The sequence below is a fragment of the Adiantum capillus-veneris genome, chromosome 6 (assembly GCF_014529385.1).
Source record: "Adiantum capillus-veneris isolate H3 chromosome 6, ASM1452938v2, whole genome shotgun sequence".
NCBI lineage: Eukaryota > Viridiplantae > Streptophyta > Polypodiopsida > Polypodiales > Pteridaceae > Adiantum > Adiantum capillus-veneris.
The window spans coordinates 56,305,791-56,320,207 of NC_140936.1; the positions used below are offsets into that span (position 1 = coordinate 56,305,791).

At 43.4% G+C, this 14,417-nt stretch overlaps 1 protein-coding gene across 3 annotated transcripts in view; it reads right to left on the reverse strand.

Moving 5' to 3' along the window:
* Positions 1-2,986: 2,986 nt before the first annotated feature.
* Positions 2,987-14,417, reverse strand: part of LOC147455548 (uncharacterized) — a 73,708-nt gene continuing 62,277 nt past the window's right edge. For all 3 annotated transcript variants that reach the window (XM_086514307.1, XM_086514304.1, XM_086514305.1), the window contains 8 exons: positions 9,899-9,961; positions 9,716-9,813; positions 9,071-9,164; positions 8,863-8,971; positions 4,258-4,411; positions 4,112-4,183; positions 3,536-3,649; positions 2,987-3,438 (listed from right to left, as the gene is read on the reverse strand). In XM_086514307.1, coding sequence (XP_086370433.1) covers positions 3,343-3,438; positions 3,536-3,649; positions 4,112-4,183; positions 4,258-4,411; positions 8,863-8,971; positions 9,071-9,164; positions 9,716-9,813; positions 9,899-9,914 — 753 coding nt within the window. In that variant the 5' untranslated portion in view covers positions 9,915-9,961 and the 3' untranslated portion in view covers positions 2,987-3,342. The remainder of the gene's footprint in view (positions 3,439-3,535; positions 3,650-4,111; positions 4,184-4,257; positions 4,412-8,862; positions 8,972-9,070; positions 9,165-9,715; positions 9,814-9,898; positions 9,962-14,417) is intronic.

The window sequence follows — 14,417 nt, forward strand, 5'->3', positions numbered from 1 at the left end:
TTGCATGGGCTTACAAATATACTATGCACAAGTTGCAACCTGTATGTGGCCCTAACTGAACCATCCTTTGGAAACTTTGAACGCTGCATCTTATCCAAAATATAGCTTTCACAAACATGTGTGACAGGTGCTTCAAGAGGCGGCAAAGAAGCAACCATATCAGATTTTTACAAACGTAACAAACTGACAAAATTCAAATGCCCAAAATGTGCATGCCAAAGTTTTGCAACTGAAATAGCCTTAGAATCCACAACTACATTTGCAAAATTTTACCCACAATTGTCATACAAAGTGAGTTTATACAGCCCACGATATAAAATGTCTCATACAACAATCTCATCACCAAAACAGAGATCATGAACTGTACATCTGTCATCCACAAATTTCACAACAAGACCAAGTCTAGCAAGTACAGATGCAAATAAAAGAATCTTCTTGATCCCAGGTACATACAATGCATCAAGAAGTGTGAAAGAACTGTCATTTGCAACAGTAAGCACAATCTTTTCAACTCCTTGAACCAGATAAGAGACATTGTTGGCACAAGTGACAGTATTCCCATGAGGGACACACTCAAGAGAGGTAAATAAATCACGATGTAAGGTAATCTGCTTTATAGCACCACTATTAAAATACCACACATGAATCCGCAACATTTGACATGCATGCATCATGAACAGCAGGATCATAAGTACACTCTGCACTAAAAGCCCACTCTGCATCTACATCAACATCACAATCTCCTTTCATAGAAGACTCTACACTAGATGCACTTGTATTGGACCCTGTAGTTGAGCCAGCCTCTTTCTTCTTAGCCTCTTTTGCCTTCAATTTCGAATATTACTTGATTGAGTGATCACTAGCTTTACAATAATGACAATACATCTTTATGTCCTTATCACCAGAATTCCCAGACAAAGTGTTGCCAGCAGAAGCATTAGGAACACGAGAGTTTTCACTCGCAAAAGAACCATGAGAAGTGTTATTACCACCTTTCAACGATAAAAGCTTGTTCAACTGCATGCTATTTAGCTTGGTTTTTTCTTAAAAGCGACTTGCAATAGCAATGTACATAATGCATCAAAGTTGACAACTTCAAGATTTCCTTGTGTCTTAAGTCTCCAAGTACTAACAAAAGTCTGGTAAGAATCTGGCAAATCATAAAAAACAGTCTGCACAAGAGAACTGTCAGAAATGACTTGGCCTACAAAAATAAGTTGCTCATTGATATCCTTGACACAAGCAAGGAAAGTGTCCATCTCATCTTCCTCATGCATAATCTTCAACTCCAGCTCTTTACGCAACAATGCAAGTTTACCTCATTGCGACTTGCATAAAGACTACCCAGAATATCCTAAGCATGTTTTGCAAATTTGTGGAACAAAAATGAAGAGTAATAATGCGCTTCACAGACAACACAATCAATGCATGAGTCTGCGCATCTTTTACATCCCAACGAGCTTGCTCAACTGTAGACAAAATAGCTCTGGCAACAATAATCCTAACACCAAAACCTGCAACATCCTCAACATTACCTACATCCTCAGAACTAGGACATAGATCAATCCTTTGCACAATATTCCAAACACTCTTTGACACTCTTTTGCCCACATAGGATAATTGTCCCCATCCAATCTATTCTCAGCAACAAACATCTTGAACATTTCTGTGTTGTTGTCAATTATAGCAAATGCTGTACCTGATGTAAAAACTACCCAAAAAGAGTAAAAACGAAGCGAAGATAGTACATGTTGTATAACACGAACGGTGGAAGACTGTAAGGAACCTGTTATGCAAAAAATGGCAACGATAAAAATTCTACGCAAAAAGTAGCTTGCACAGTACTACCTTTAGTGGAGACGGAGGTCGATGTGCTCGAATCAAAAATATGAACAGACCAAGCTCTACAAGCTATTCCAAAGTATTTGTCAACTTGCTGACTCGCAGAAGCTCACAAAAATCGAAGAAAATGAGCAAGCATGTGCTGGAGCTGTTGACATCTAAGCCTGAGAGAATGCAACCTGCTGTGATACCAATTGCTGGAAATAAGATTGCACCTTTAGTGGAGACGGAGGTTGATGTGCTCGAATCAAAAATCTTAATAGACCAAGCTCTACAAGCTATTCCAAAGTATTTGTCAACTTGCTGACTCGCAGAAGCTCACAAAAATCGAAGAAAATGAGCAAGCATGTGCTGGAGCTATTGACATCTAAGCCTGAGAGGATGCAACTTGTTGTGATACCAATTGCTGGAAATAAGATTGCAAGGTAACGCACACAGCTTTGAGAAGACGAAGGAAGCTCAAGACACACACAATATAGAGTTTATTACTTAGTGTTGACCCTAGAGTGATGGACGTATATACAATGCACGAGAAAAAACCTCCTAGTGAGAGAAAACAATGCCCCGACGGTCCGAAGTGTGTTCACACACATCGCTTCCACATGTATATGGTAACACATCACTCGACTCATATACCCGAAATCTATTCAAGATTGCCATAATTGACATTTTACACATGCTTTCACCAAATGTAAGAGGAGTGAAAACTAAGCTACAAAGCTTAACACTAGCTGAATAGAAGGACATAAAAAACGCCTTCAATTATTTTACACCATCAAAACCAATCAAGTCGTGAAGAAGACTTCAAAACAACACAAAAATTTAAACACTCTCTTCTAAATGTTAAAAGCGAGTTAAAAGAATTTACCAATCTCGGAAGTTGTGGTCATTGATAAGTAGACAGGTGCTTTCATATTGATAAAAAGGAGGTTTTCGAAGATTACAAGCATTTAACCATCCATTGCAAACTTAAAAATGCGATGAGATGTTGCGAGGGCTATGAATTTGTTAATCAATTACCAATCATTGAAGAAAAACTTGTGAAAAATTGTGACTAGAAAAAACTTTTGAAGGTATACGTTGGCATTCTAAAACAATAAAAATGAAAGGGAAGTGAAGTCATGTAAGGCTGTCAAATGAAGGGACCCACTGACAAGCTGAAAATAAAAAAAGATTTCGATTTTTCACATGAAAAGGTAGGTCGAATCAGTATAGAAAACAATAAAATATTGAATGTATGCCTAACTCTCTTCCTCTATAAGGCTTGTTCTAGAAAGCCAGAAAGGACATAGTTATGTCCTGCTAAGCTACAAGATTAGTGTTAAGTTGCTATATTCAGGTGAAATAAGGCAGAAGGGAAAGGTAGAAACAAAGATTCCCATATAATGATCACTCAAGTCATCCTTTGTTCATACCTGTATCTATAACTTCAACAATTACAAGATCTCTTTCAATAGTCTCTTTCCTGCATATCTCTGTGTTGCTTGCATTAATCTAATACTAATTGATCCCAAAGAGAAAACAATTTGAATATGTTGGAAGCTCCATAACTTTGCAAGGAGGAGTCATTGGTTGTCGAAATGGATTTATTTGCATCTGCAAACAAGCTCCCCCCGTCAGACGACCACACACAACATTCTACAATCAAATTCCTTCGCAGCCTATCAGAGCAGAAGAACTGAAAGATCCTTACCGGAATGGAGAGTTCGCAATCCAGGACTTTTTGAATGCATTTTAAAGCAAGCATAGTGGCCTCCTCACAAAAATCTGTAAAGATAGAGGGGACTTGCAATTTATATATAAGTTCCTGCATTGATTCGAAAGCGCGTTAGGTAACATTGCAGGGCAATGCAATCCACGTTTGCTTTAATTGATGATCATTGGAGACTGGGCACTTCCAGATATCAATCAAGCACTTTTGACTCTAGCACGACAATTTTGGAAAATTACAAATTCTAACATAAGATGTAGAGATGGAAAAGTAAAGGATGAATGGGGTATCCAAAGAAAGGGTGGGCCGAAGGGAGGAAATGAAAAATCTACGCATTGCTCGATCCTCTATTTTAAGTCACAGTTAATATCAGTCACTTCAAGGCATTAATTTAAATGTCCCGGATCAGTAACCACATATAGAAAGACAATGAAACTACAATCTATTGGACAATGGACACATAAAAATGGAGACTCAATTTCTTCCCACTACACTGATTTATCCACCAAAACTTAAGCAACTAAACAATAAATCTGAGGAGAATTTTGCTAGGCACACCAAAGTAGGAATCCAACTTGGAAATGCTGCAACTCCCGCATTAGGGGCAAAAATTATGTCAGGAGGAAAACCCTGAAATCAACCAAATCACCCATTAATTGTTAGAGAGGAAAAAGGTTCAAACAAGAAACAGACAAGTTCCTCACCTCAGCCACTTGCTTGTATACATCATGATAGAACCCCTTCCACAGTTTGAATGTAACTCTGCATTTCAAGGCCTCTGTTTCTGAAGGTAATTTACACATACAATTACCATCAGAGCATTGTGGGAGTCCAATCAGCTCCAGCTCTTCAAAATTTCTGCGCAAGAATGAGCACAAGATCTACTCAAAATATTGTCTTTGGACCATTCGGTAAAACAGAAATCATGATAATAAACACATGCACGCGTGCTCTCACACGTTTTTATAAAAATAAGTTGATCTTGATAACAGTGGTGTACAAGACATGGCCACCGTACATGCACGCTCACACACATTTTTGTAAAAAAGTTTGTATTGATAATAACCCGAAATGGATGGGCTAGAAGCAATCATTAAGACCTAGAACTGTTATATGGAAATGTTCCCCAAATGGAAACAAGCATGAAGAGACCAAGCATGCTGAGCACTCTAGTACGGGTAAGGAAACATAGAGAATCTACTGCCACAATGTAAAATCTGCTGAAGAAGGGTGGCACGTATGATAAACAGCCCAAGCACCAAGAATATAAAACGGCCAGTTCTTGGCTCAATCTTCTAGATAGTAGACATCCAGTAAAGTTGACCAAAGCTGTGGCTGTATAATCTCACAAAGGAAATCGTAAGTATGACAGTGACACCACAGCATGTGATATACAGTCTCATTGCATTGGTGGCAACGACAACATACAGAAGAAGTAATGCCCCAATCTGCCAGAAAGATCCAGCAGTGCGGGACAATTCCAAACGAAGACACTCTAGCTCTCTTAAGGTCCAGGAACATTCCCTAAGTAAAGAACCAAGGAACTGAAAAGCAGCATGACTGATCGAGAAAGGGTGTTTAAATTAGCGTGATATCTGATCTCTGTGTCCCATTCATCATCAGCTGCACCTAACTATAGTGGCTCTTGTAAGAAATAGCGTGCACCACCGGTTGGCAAGACCACTCCTACATCGCTAGAGCATACTCCCAGGATGGATCCAGAGCAAGCAAAAGCACTGCATAGCATCTAGCCATATGACGAAGCCCATACAGGCTGGAAACTGATGTGTGAGAAGATAGATTTTCCCCTGGCAAACATGAATGGCCTAAATCGAGTGATGGTGTACAAATTGAAGAAATAACTCCTTAGTGAACAGTAAGTGGGAGAGCATAGCTCATTGTTGACTTCCCAAAAGCAATGGATAGATCAGTACAGCAAAGTATATACAAACACACCTGGACAGGTGCTAAGCCATCGACAATCATCTCCGCAATGTGAAGACGCCAAGGCAAGGACAACATAAAAGTTCAGGAGATGTCACCAAAGCTCACACAAATGGTAGAGGTTGAGGTGGCAGTGGCACAACTGACATAGTATCACCGAAGCCATAGAATGTTCTAGGTCTCTGCGTAGTGAAGAAGGTCCACGGTCATGAGGTAGCAGGTGCACGGTGGGAAGTCAGTATCCATCCAAAAAGACGGACCTAAGTTCCGGTCCGCCACAACTAGATACCAGACTGTCTACTGGGTGGACAGTCCATATTGTTGCCGAGTGTTTGGGGAGAAAACCTGCAACAGCCGGTGGCCAGTTACCCCAAGGCATGCGCTTGAGAATTTTCCAAGTGTGCATTTGCAGATTGTGTTGAATAAGGCACGAATCACGATCCTCATGCACAAAAGGTGATTAATCATGTACCATGTGATCAACTGTATTGGGTGGGGGTCGAATGCGTGCCTGCGCAACCAGACTACATAATCAAACCAGTAGACCATCGAGCAGTGCTGGCAGCAGCGTCCTGCACTAAAGAGTAGTTTACTTCTTTTTTCCTTTTGTGGGGCGGGGTGCGCGCGCGGGGGGAAAGGGGGGGGAGTAATTGGTTGCGCCACGTCGGGACAAGAGTCCGATATATATCTCAAGCTGGGCTGTCCTGGAGCTATAGGGTAAATATGGAGGCTGACTTACGATGCCCCCTTGACTGCCTGGACTAGGGGGAGTGTAAGAGACCTGAGAGATGGCCAGAGATAAAGACCAAGAAGCAGAATGATTGGAGAGCTGCAAAAGGGACTGCCAAGGGAAGTGGGCATGTTACTGGCGTAAGGTGGCAACAGGATATAGGTTGCCGGTCCTCAGCAGTGCTTTGAAGGGAGGGAGCAACGTGTTGACAGGAAGCCTCAGGCGACCGTCTGCGCCAGGGCAAAGTCAGACAATCCCGTGCCATGAGATCAACCTCATGGCAGCGGTTGATAACCTACTTTTCTGGGTAAGTATCTCTCCTTTGTACTCAATGTTCACTATCTCTGAGAACTGCAGAGTGCATGGAAAGTAAACCTGGACATGAGGCCCGAGGGATACCTGCCTCAGTAGAGGCAAATCATCGAATGACGAGGCCCCAACACTTGGCAATGTCGACCATCAAACCACACTAGTGGAAAGGTAAGTAAGAAAGGAGAGGATAACTGGAAAGCGGGAAATAGTCTGAACGCCAAACTCGTCCACTGAGAATCCAAGTGCCAGTGCACAACAACCAGCAATCGAGAGCCGAGTATAATAAGCAAGCGTTGTGCAAGGAACTCAGTACTGAGTGTATTTGCAAGAAAATGTCAGAGTAGGCAACAAAAGATGCGGTGATAACATGGGGTGGCCTGGACACCTCGACTACGTTAATGCTTGACTCCTGCAGGATCCTCTGCTACATGAACACACTTGGACTTCCACATAACCATACAGGAAGAGGGATCACCAAAGTAGATAGAAACAAAGCAATTCAGAAGAGAAAGATAGAGAGAGAAAGAAAGAGATATATATCAGGGATTTCTCGCAAAGAAAGGTCAAGTATTTGTGATGGAAAAATCTGAAGGGAAGCAGCGGACTCGTGTAGAGACTCAGCTTTGCCACCACAGAGGGACTCTCCTGCCTCGACTCTTAGGTTCCAGATTTGGTGCAGGGCCCCCCTCTTAGCCAAGGTCAGCAAGCTTATCGACGTGTAGATTCTTGGCCGAGGCTGCTATGGATGGAGTTCGAGGGGCCAGATATGGTGGTCAAGGTACTTCAGATGAGTTCCATGACTTTGCAGAGATGTAGGAGCTCCTGACCAGCATAAGACTCTGTCAGTAAGATGGTCATCCTGAGGGCACCACTTGATAAGACTTTGGATTAAACTCAAAGGCAGCATGCATTTCCATCTCCTGCCGCTACAAAAGAGAATGTCGAGATGTAGTCAGTCCTTCATGCTGTGCTAGAAAGCACGATGCACGATGCCAAAAGAAGATCAGAACCTTGTACCAAACCACCGATAGATCTGCATCACTTCAAATAGCTATTCTCTAGTCTCGCAGTGTGGTATCTGACAGAACGCTGTCCAGTATGTGAGTGCCCTGAATGTGATTCCGAGCAATCTTGGGCGGTAATGCGGTAATGCATAGACATCTAGGACTACGATCACCCATGCATGATAGAGATCTACCCCTTGAGCAGAGAGACACAATCACCTACATAGAGTACGTCACGTCTCTCTAGCAAGCACTCCTCTTTGGCCTCGTAAACCCCTAGAGAGCCAAAGTCAGCCATGTGGACGAACGAAAGACAGTACTTACCATGGTCCTTCGCAGATGTAGCAAACACAAATAAAGCATCCTACTCAACACAGGATTTACAAGGGAGACGTGGAGTTGTGTCTACTTGAAAATCCCACAGGGGACACAATGCTGTTGAAGCTCCCCCAAACAATCCATGTATCCACAATAGGCAGTGCATCCACTATACTCTGCCAGAAAACAGATGGTCGTACACATGCATTTGTCGGTGAACACACAATCCTAATGCCAAATACGGGATCCGTTAACTGAAAGGATAACCACGTAGCGATGCATGCACCACCATTTGAAGTCATGGCTTGTACTTCTGGCTCCTGGAAAGTGTGAGAAGCCGATGAAAGCAAACTTTCCACAACTCCCACATCTAGTATCTCAATTACATGCTTAAAGGATCATTCCTAGTGCTACATGCCGTTGTTTTGCATTGCTAATCAAGAGTAGTAGAATTGATTGGTACGAAGCTCTTCTTGCTTTCCCTCAAGCAAGGGATATATATTTCCTTTCCATCATTTACATGTGGAAGCTTTCTTGAATTTCCACTAAACTGCATGGCTGGTTTTGATGCCTTGCCCATTGACCAAGATATTGGACCATTTGTAGATTTGGACCAATTCAGATGGGAAACAAACATGTATTTAGACAAATGTGCTTGCCTCCTTTGCATACTTCTTTACTTCTCTCCGACAATCCCTCTGCATCAATGAGCTTGGTGATGTCAGCATAACACTTTTTCCCGTTGTTTCTACTATTCTTCGCATTGGTGCAAATTACCATCCACGTCATGTATCATCCATATTCATAACAGAGCATTGATTTTCCACTTGGAAGAAGTTTGCACACGTTTGCATGTGTGGGTGAGTGGGGGCGTCGGTAAAGGATGCACTTGTGGTTTAACATATAAGTACCCACAACCAAGTGAGAAACTCGCTGCCAATCTATCTGCTTACATTTAGGTCATTTGAATTCCAGTCCTCATTTTATAGATTTCTTTCTACCTGCAAATTGGAACATCTGGGCCAATCAGATCGATATGTATATGCTCCACTTGCAGTATTACAGAAAGTTCTGCAAAAAACTCCAGTTGATCAAGCTCATGACTTGGACCTGTAAAGTAATAACATAACATGCACCATTAAAATTCTTGAATTGCAGTCAACAAAAGCTCAAACAACGGTTAATGATTATATGACCAAAACTCATTACCAAGATAATGGATACGTAGCATTCTTTTGGTCAACATATCATTCCTGAAGGTTTTGGTAGCCACCAAATGCAGAGAATAATATAATGTAAGAGGCTGCAAATACAAAAAACACAAAGAAAAAGAAAGAAAATTGTTATAGCTGTCAAGAGACCATAGAAAGGCATTATTCTGTGCAGAGAAGTGAAAAATCCTTTGAACAAATTGTTAATCTGGCAAGCTGAAATATCTACATGTGTGCCAAGAGAGTGTATTTCAAGTAGCAGCAACTAACTATGCAAATGTGGAATAAAACATTGGAGCTTCAGGGAGTTTCCAGTAAATACAGGGAGTGAGGGGGGTGGAAGAGGTAACCGACACCGAAATGGGGAAACATAAAAAAGTGGAGTTATTTCCATATCTCACATCTACCGCTCAGGTCCTAATACATTTGAAAAGATGCCAAAAAAGTTTAGATCTGCGTATTTTGAGTATCAACAACCTAAAACTAAAGCAAAGAAGTCATGCTTTGTACTCTCAATCATTGAAATAACTAACATCATTCTTGTTATTCCCAAAACTGCATCTTGAGCATCAGATATGAGAATTACAACAATGGCAGTTGTATAAAAACTGCTTTTGCTTTAATCTTAATTGTAAGAACTTACAAAATGAAGTAATATTGCTACTGGCGAATCCAAAGGAAGCCCTCGCCATATATAATACTCGCTCCAAGTTTCCATCTGAGGGGCTCCCTTATACACACCTGACATAATTTCCAATACAAACAACGTGAAGCCTTTGAGCTTATGTCAAAGCATACATATAACAGATCATTGATAAGTGATTACCAGTACATGGACACATTCTAGATGGAAGATTCCAACCACTAGAACTACTTGATGCACAAGTACCTGTTGCATAATCTCTCTCTCTCTCTCTCTCTCTCTCTCTCTCTCTCTCTCTCTCTCCATGGTTTTAGCATGGACAGGCTACCACCCTTCCAGTATTCGCTGGATGCACCCTCCTTGTCTCTTACTTGGACAGAGGTTAGCAGACTCATCAGACAGGATGTGACTCAGCTGGATACCAGGAGGACTTGGATAGAGCCGACCCATGAGCTAGGCACGAAGATGTCTTTCTACAGGGAGCATCTTCTCCAGCTCACAGAGGACGGTTTTGTGACTAGACCTAGCTACATGGACACACACCTGTCATATGGCATACGATGTGCCATTGGTCAGATACGCACATCTTCTCATCAGCTGGAGATTGAGGTGAGTAGATTTAGCAGAGTACCAGCAGAGGCCAGGATATGTCAGTTATGCCATTTGGAGCCAGAGACAGAGCTGCACTATATATGCCATTGCCCAGTTTACTATGAGATACGAGGCCGTTTTCATTGCCTCTTTAGGGATGGTTTTGGGCCACTGTCTCGAGTTATGAGGTACCAAGATCAGAGATGCCTTGGGCTATTCTTGCTAGAGTTGCGCAGACACAGAGAGAGCCTCTTGAGGAGATCAGATAGAGGGAGACAGTCACAGAGGGAGATCACTGATTTCTTTCGTGTGGAGATGCGTCAGTCAGAGGAGCAGGATCCAGAGCAGCCTCCAGGACCTACCTGCACTAGAGGTATACTGATTGACAGGGCCATGGAGCTTGGGAGATCTAGACGCCCGCGATTGCGAGGATCATCACTGCATCGACGGAGGATTCATCAGAGGATCAGGACCATTCTAGCACGATATGGGAGACGCCCAGCCAGAGTGCTTACTATGGAGGACATTGATGAGATTCGCCAGCGCGGCCGATGCTAGACATCTTGGGACCCTGATGTGCAGATGCTCCCTCACCCTCAGCTTCTTCATTTGCATGAGTTTGTATCATTGGATTGTTGTACTGGCTAGAGAGACTCTAGTCAATGCCCACCCCCCCACCCCACCCCCCCCCCCCCCCCCCCCCCCCCCCCCCCCCCCCCCCCCCCCCCCCCCAACTTGTCACTACAGCTTTCAGTCTAGTTTTTCTTTCCTAGTTTTTTCATCTTTCAGTTCTACAGACAGCGTATCAGATACACCATCTTGTAACCGTGATGGTCTCATAGGTCATTTTGGCCTTTTGTAGACGTAAATATATCATTTCATTTCTCTCTCAGCTATCCCAGCTAGCTGTTTAGCTGCTTAGTTCACACCTAGCAATTCAGGATTCCATAGTATTTTATTTTGTCATTTTGTCATTTCTGTCATTTTGTCATCTTGTTACTCTGACTTTGTATCAGATCCACCACATTGTAACTTTCTGGTCTCATAGGTCACTCTGGCCTTTTGAAGACGTTAATATAACATTTCATTTCATTTCTCTCTCTCTCTCTCTCTCTCTCTCTCTCTCTCTCTCTAGCAGTGTAGGATTCCATAGTATTTTATTTTGTCATTTTGTCATCTTGTTACTACTGACCATGGAGGAGATTGATGAGATCCGCCAGCGACCGATGCTGGATCTCTTGTGATCTAGATATCCCAGCTAGCTGCTGTTCACACCTAGTAGTTTAGGATTCCATAGTATTTTATTGTGGCATTTGTCATTTCATTTTTGTCTTTGTTGTCATCTTGTTACTTTGACTCTGACTTTGTATCAGATCCACCACATTGTAACTTTCTGGTCTCATAGGTCACTTTGGCCTTTTGAAGACGTTAATATAACATTTCAACATTTCATTTCATTTTCTCTCTCTCTCTCTCTCTCTCTCTCTCTCTCTCTCTCTCTCTCTCTCTCTCTCTCTGTGTGCGCAGGGTTCGTAGGTGCAGCATTAGGGTTCGCGACCTGCTCTCTACACTATTAGGGTTCACGACCTGCGCTTTGCAATATTAGGGTTCGCGACTTGCTCTCTGCAGCATTAGGGTTCGCAACCTGCTCTCTGCAGCTTTAGGGTTCGCGACATGTGGCATCAGGGTTTGCAACACACAAGCACTAGGGTTGCATCTCTCTGCGCAAGGTTCGTAAGTGGAGCAGGTTACGCAGGTGCAGGTTTTCGGATAGCAGCCAACAGGGTTGCGTCCTCTGCTTTACAGGGTGTTCGCGTGCGCAGGTCGTTGTCCAGTCCCACAGAGGGGGCTTATCGGAGCCGCGTGCTGACCCAACTGGGGGCCGCGTGTATTTGTTTCCATTTAGGTGCAGAATCAGGAGCAGACCCCGCTGGGGCTGAGTCTCTTGTCTCTGACAGGAGTATATGCGTTGCGCCCTGCGGGGTTGACTGTTTAGCCGTGAGCTTTCCCAATCCAGGGGGCTGCGGACTGTATGCTTGGAAGGCTTGATAGGTTCAGTGCAGGACAGTAGGCGCAATTCCCTTCATCTTATTTTGCTCTATTGCTAATGCCCGCAGTGGGCTGAGGTTGTGAACATACACGCATCGAGTTGTGGATGCTCACTTCCTGCCTCGTTACTGCTGAGCCAGAGCGTTTTTTGCGGCGACCAAGCATGAGGAAACAGAACGATAAGCTTGACCCTTTAGAGGATGTAGTTCAAAAGTGCAAAGAAGAAATGACCGAAACAATTAACAAGATCAACCGCAACTTATTGGGCACAATAAAAATGCTCGCTAAAGAGGGAGAATTGCAACCTTCAGTAATAGAAGAGCTAAACACGATCAAAGAGCAAGTGCGAGCCATCAAAGAGGGGGAAGAGCAGCACAAAGAAATGACGACCTCTTGGGTGGACGTTATTACAAAGACTCAACAGAAGGCAGATGAGGCCGAGAAGTGGATTGAGGTTGCCAAGGAACACTTGAAGAGGAGCAAAGAAGGCGTGTGCGCTCTCTACATGTGAGGATTTGCGGTCTTAAAGACAAAGATAATGTGGACGAAGAGGTAAAAGAACTCATGGCTTTGATGGGGGTTCATGAACCGATACACTCAAGAGCTTGGAGAGTGGGCAACAAGAAAAACGGGAGCAAGGGGGAAACCTCGAAAGAAAGGCCACTCATCCTTCGTTTTCCCTCCATGGAAGAGAAGGACTTTTTGAAGAAGAGACCAACTCTTAAGAAAATGGGCATCTTCCTCGGGGATGACCTTATCCTTTAGAGATAGCTCATAGGCAAGAGGTAATGCCAGAGATTAGAGTGGCAAGGGAAAAAGGTAAGATTGCTTTTTACCGAGATGGAAGAGTGGTGATATTGGAGCCACGCTCCACATGACGGTGTGAGACCTATGGGACCACACTCAAAGTTGCTACCTGGAATTGTAATGGATCTATGTGTCTAGATGTGGGTGCTTTTGAGGAAAGTTTTAGTAGGAGAGAGATATCATCTTCTACTCTGAAACACATCAAGCCCTTGGGCAGTCTATGCCTCACATTAGTGGATACAGATGGGAGACCGCATGTAGACAGGGGACGCGATCAGAGCACAGAAGGCAGGGCTCAGGTGGAGTGGCAGTGTTATTCACGGAGGAGTTGCAGCCATTGATACATATAGCTCGTAGAGATGAGCAAGCTAGGTATATGTGGGTGAGATTGAGAGCAGAGACAGGCAGATACCTTTACATTGCTATTTGCTACTTTCCCCCGAGTATGTCAATGTATGCACCACCCAGAGAACAGTCTCCCTTTTCTATTTTGGATGATGACATCTGGGAGTTCTCTAGAGATAGTGACATCATCACTCTAGGGGATTTCAATGCTAGGACTGTTAGGTGCACCGGAATGAATGTTTGCGCTTTGCTCAAGATGAGTGCTCCGAACTGTGCTCAAGGTTCCTTTCGTTCTTATGGAAGGTAGAGCCTTCCGTTCTTAATGAGAGAATGCTATGATCATAAACAAGTGAATGGACACTGTGCGTGCAAGTGTATGAGACTGAGAGATAGAGAGAGAAAAGAGATACGACACCAGAGACGTTGTAAAACCCTCCTCCGAAGGCCCCACTCTCATCGGCGAGAGTGGTCTACTTACGATTGCACAATCTGGTACAAATGGTATGCATGAGACTGATGCAAGTCTAGGCTATGTCGGCGATGACGACGGTGATGACGAAGTCGACCTAAGGGCTGAAATCTGCAATATTTCTATTGCTGTCCAAAAACGCTATGGGCTGAAATCTGCAAATCTTCTATTTGCGGAATTCCGACTCTATGTCGATGACGATGTCGATGTGACGACGACGCGCTGAAACGCACATGCTGAAATCTGCGTTTTCAGGGCTGAAACTGTAAACCTTGCGGAAACTGACCGTGCGGCGAGGAACTGCTGCGGGAAGGTGAGATCTGCGAGGTTCGGGACTTGATCTACGGGTACTAACTGCTGAAAACTGAAAACGCTAATGGTACTTGACTTTCCGTCGCGATGACTCTGCAAAACGCTAGGGTGTGTAGCAGATGCAAAAAC